The sequence below is a fragment of the Phytophthora parasitica genome (assembly GCF_000247585.1).
Source record: "Phytophthora parasitica INRA-310 unplaced genomic scaffold supercont2.151, whole genome shotgun sequence".
NCBI lineage: Eukaryota > Oomycota > Peronosporomycetes > Peronosporales > Peronosporaceae > Phytophthora > Phytophthora nicotianae.
The window spans coordinates 49,726-51,423 of NW_008649137.1; the positions used below are offsets into that span (position 1 = coordinate 49,726).

The window sequence follows — 1,698 nt, forward strand, 5'->3', positions numbered from 1 at the left end:
GAAATACCGTTCTTGAACATCTCGTTGCCGGAGTAGCCTTGCCAGATGAATGTCCAGCCACCGCATTGTAGACCGACGTTATCAGCCGAGTGACCCGTGAGGAATACGGACGCGCTTTTCGGTAGCGGCAGCACATCGTCTTCGTTCTTGAGCAACACGATGGACTCGCGCGCCATCTCCAACGCAGTCTCCTTGTCCTTCTCATTTGCCGTCATCGATACGTAGTCTTTACCAGGCACCGGGTTGTCGTACAATCCGAGCTGGAGCTTCAGCTTGATGATGCGCTTGGCTGACTCACGCAGGCGAGCCTCCTGGTTGGGGTTCTCCTTGAGCATATTCAGACCGTACTCGATGAAGTCCGTGTCCGTAGCCACCATACTCATGTCGATGGATGTCTGTTTAAGTGACGTACCGACAGCTTCTTCACGGGTGGCCGACACGCGGTGGAAGTCGTGGAGGTTGTAGATTTCATTCCAGTCCGAGAGTAGCAAACCGTTAAAACCGAGATCGGATCGAAGGAGGTCATTCAGGATCCTCGAGCTGGCGATGACGGGATCGCCGTTAAGGGAGATGTAGTTCTCCATTGTAGTCAGCGCACCCGCCTCGAAGGCAGCTTTGAACGGTGGCAGGAAGTAGTTTAGCAGGTCGAAGTCCGGCATGTTCACGTTGTCTCTGTCATGACCCGTGGGCGTCTTGGAATATCCGATGAAGTGCTTGATGCATGCAGCTGTCTGGTTGTAGCTCTGCAGTCCGCGGACGAGAGCAGCGCCCATGACAGATGCCAAATACGGGTCTTCACCGAACGTCTCAAACGTACGAGACCAAAGCGTGTTTTGGGAGATATCCAAGATGGGACCAAACACCCAACTGATTCCAGCGGCCTCAGTGTCGCGAGCAGTGATACGAGCCACCTCGTAGACCAGGTCGGGGTTGAAACTAGCTCCGCTGTTGATCTGCTGAGGCATCAGCACAGAACCGTCGACGTAGTTGGCGCCGTGAACGGAGTCAATACCGTAGATGATGGGGTGGCCTCCGTTCTCCTCCATGGAGATTTCCTGGATACGCTGGATGATAGAGCGGAACTCGGAGGCGTTGTAGCCGTAGCTGCCGTTGACAGGCTTGTCCCAGTACGTGTTGAGGTATGAGCCGACGTGCTGCTGAGCAAACGAACGCACCGCGGTCTCGTTGAGCTCACGGGTAGTATCGTTCATGACGGTGCTGAGCGTAAGCTGTGTCATCTGACCCAGCAATTGCTCCGCCGAGAAGCCGTCCACGATAGCTTGAGCTTGAGCATCGTAGGCATCGCCTGCGGCTACTGCGGAAGCAAGTGCTGCCGCAGAGCAAATAGTGGCCAGCCAGGACTGGAGCATTGACTTGAATGAACTGCCTTGGCGATGTACTGCAGTTGGTAAATCGAAGAGTGAGCGTTGAGGGATCAGTACGTGAGTTACTCCATTCCAAACAAGCTGTATTGCACAACTTGGGCTTCCCATGATAGTCCCATCTCTGAGAAATACAACGTGGCTATCTTTTTGCGTCCATCCAACATTGCAGATAATCAGATCGCAAGTGATCAATGTACAGTGCATCTGTAAAGGACCATCTTCGCTAACGTACCGGAGCTTACGCTCCCGTTGTCTCCTTGCACGGAACTACAATTTACTAGCTCCGGAAGTTGTCGGCTCCATCGTTTTTTTT

At 53.5% G+C, this 1,698-nt stretch overlaps 1 protein-coding gene across 1 annotated transcript; it reads right to left on the reverse strand.

The window, feature by feature from the left end:
• Nucleotides 1–81: 81 nt before the first annotated feature.
• On the reverse strand, nt 82–1,398 carry PPTG_19675 (hypothetical protein; the record flags this gene model as incomplete). Its single annotated transcript, XM_008918171.1, has 2 exons — nt 222–1,398; nt 82–114 (listed from the first exon to the last, which is right to left on the reverse strand). Exons 1-2 carry the CDS (start codon nt 1,368–1,370, stop codon nt 82–84), a joined length of 1,182 nt encoding a protein of 393 aa, XP_008916419.1. The 5' UTR covers nt 1,371–1,398.
• Nucleotides 1,399–1,698: the final 300 nt, after the last annotated feature.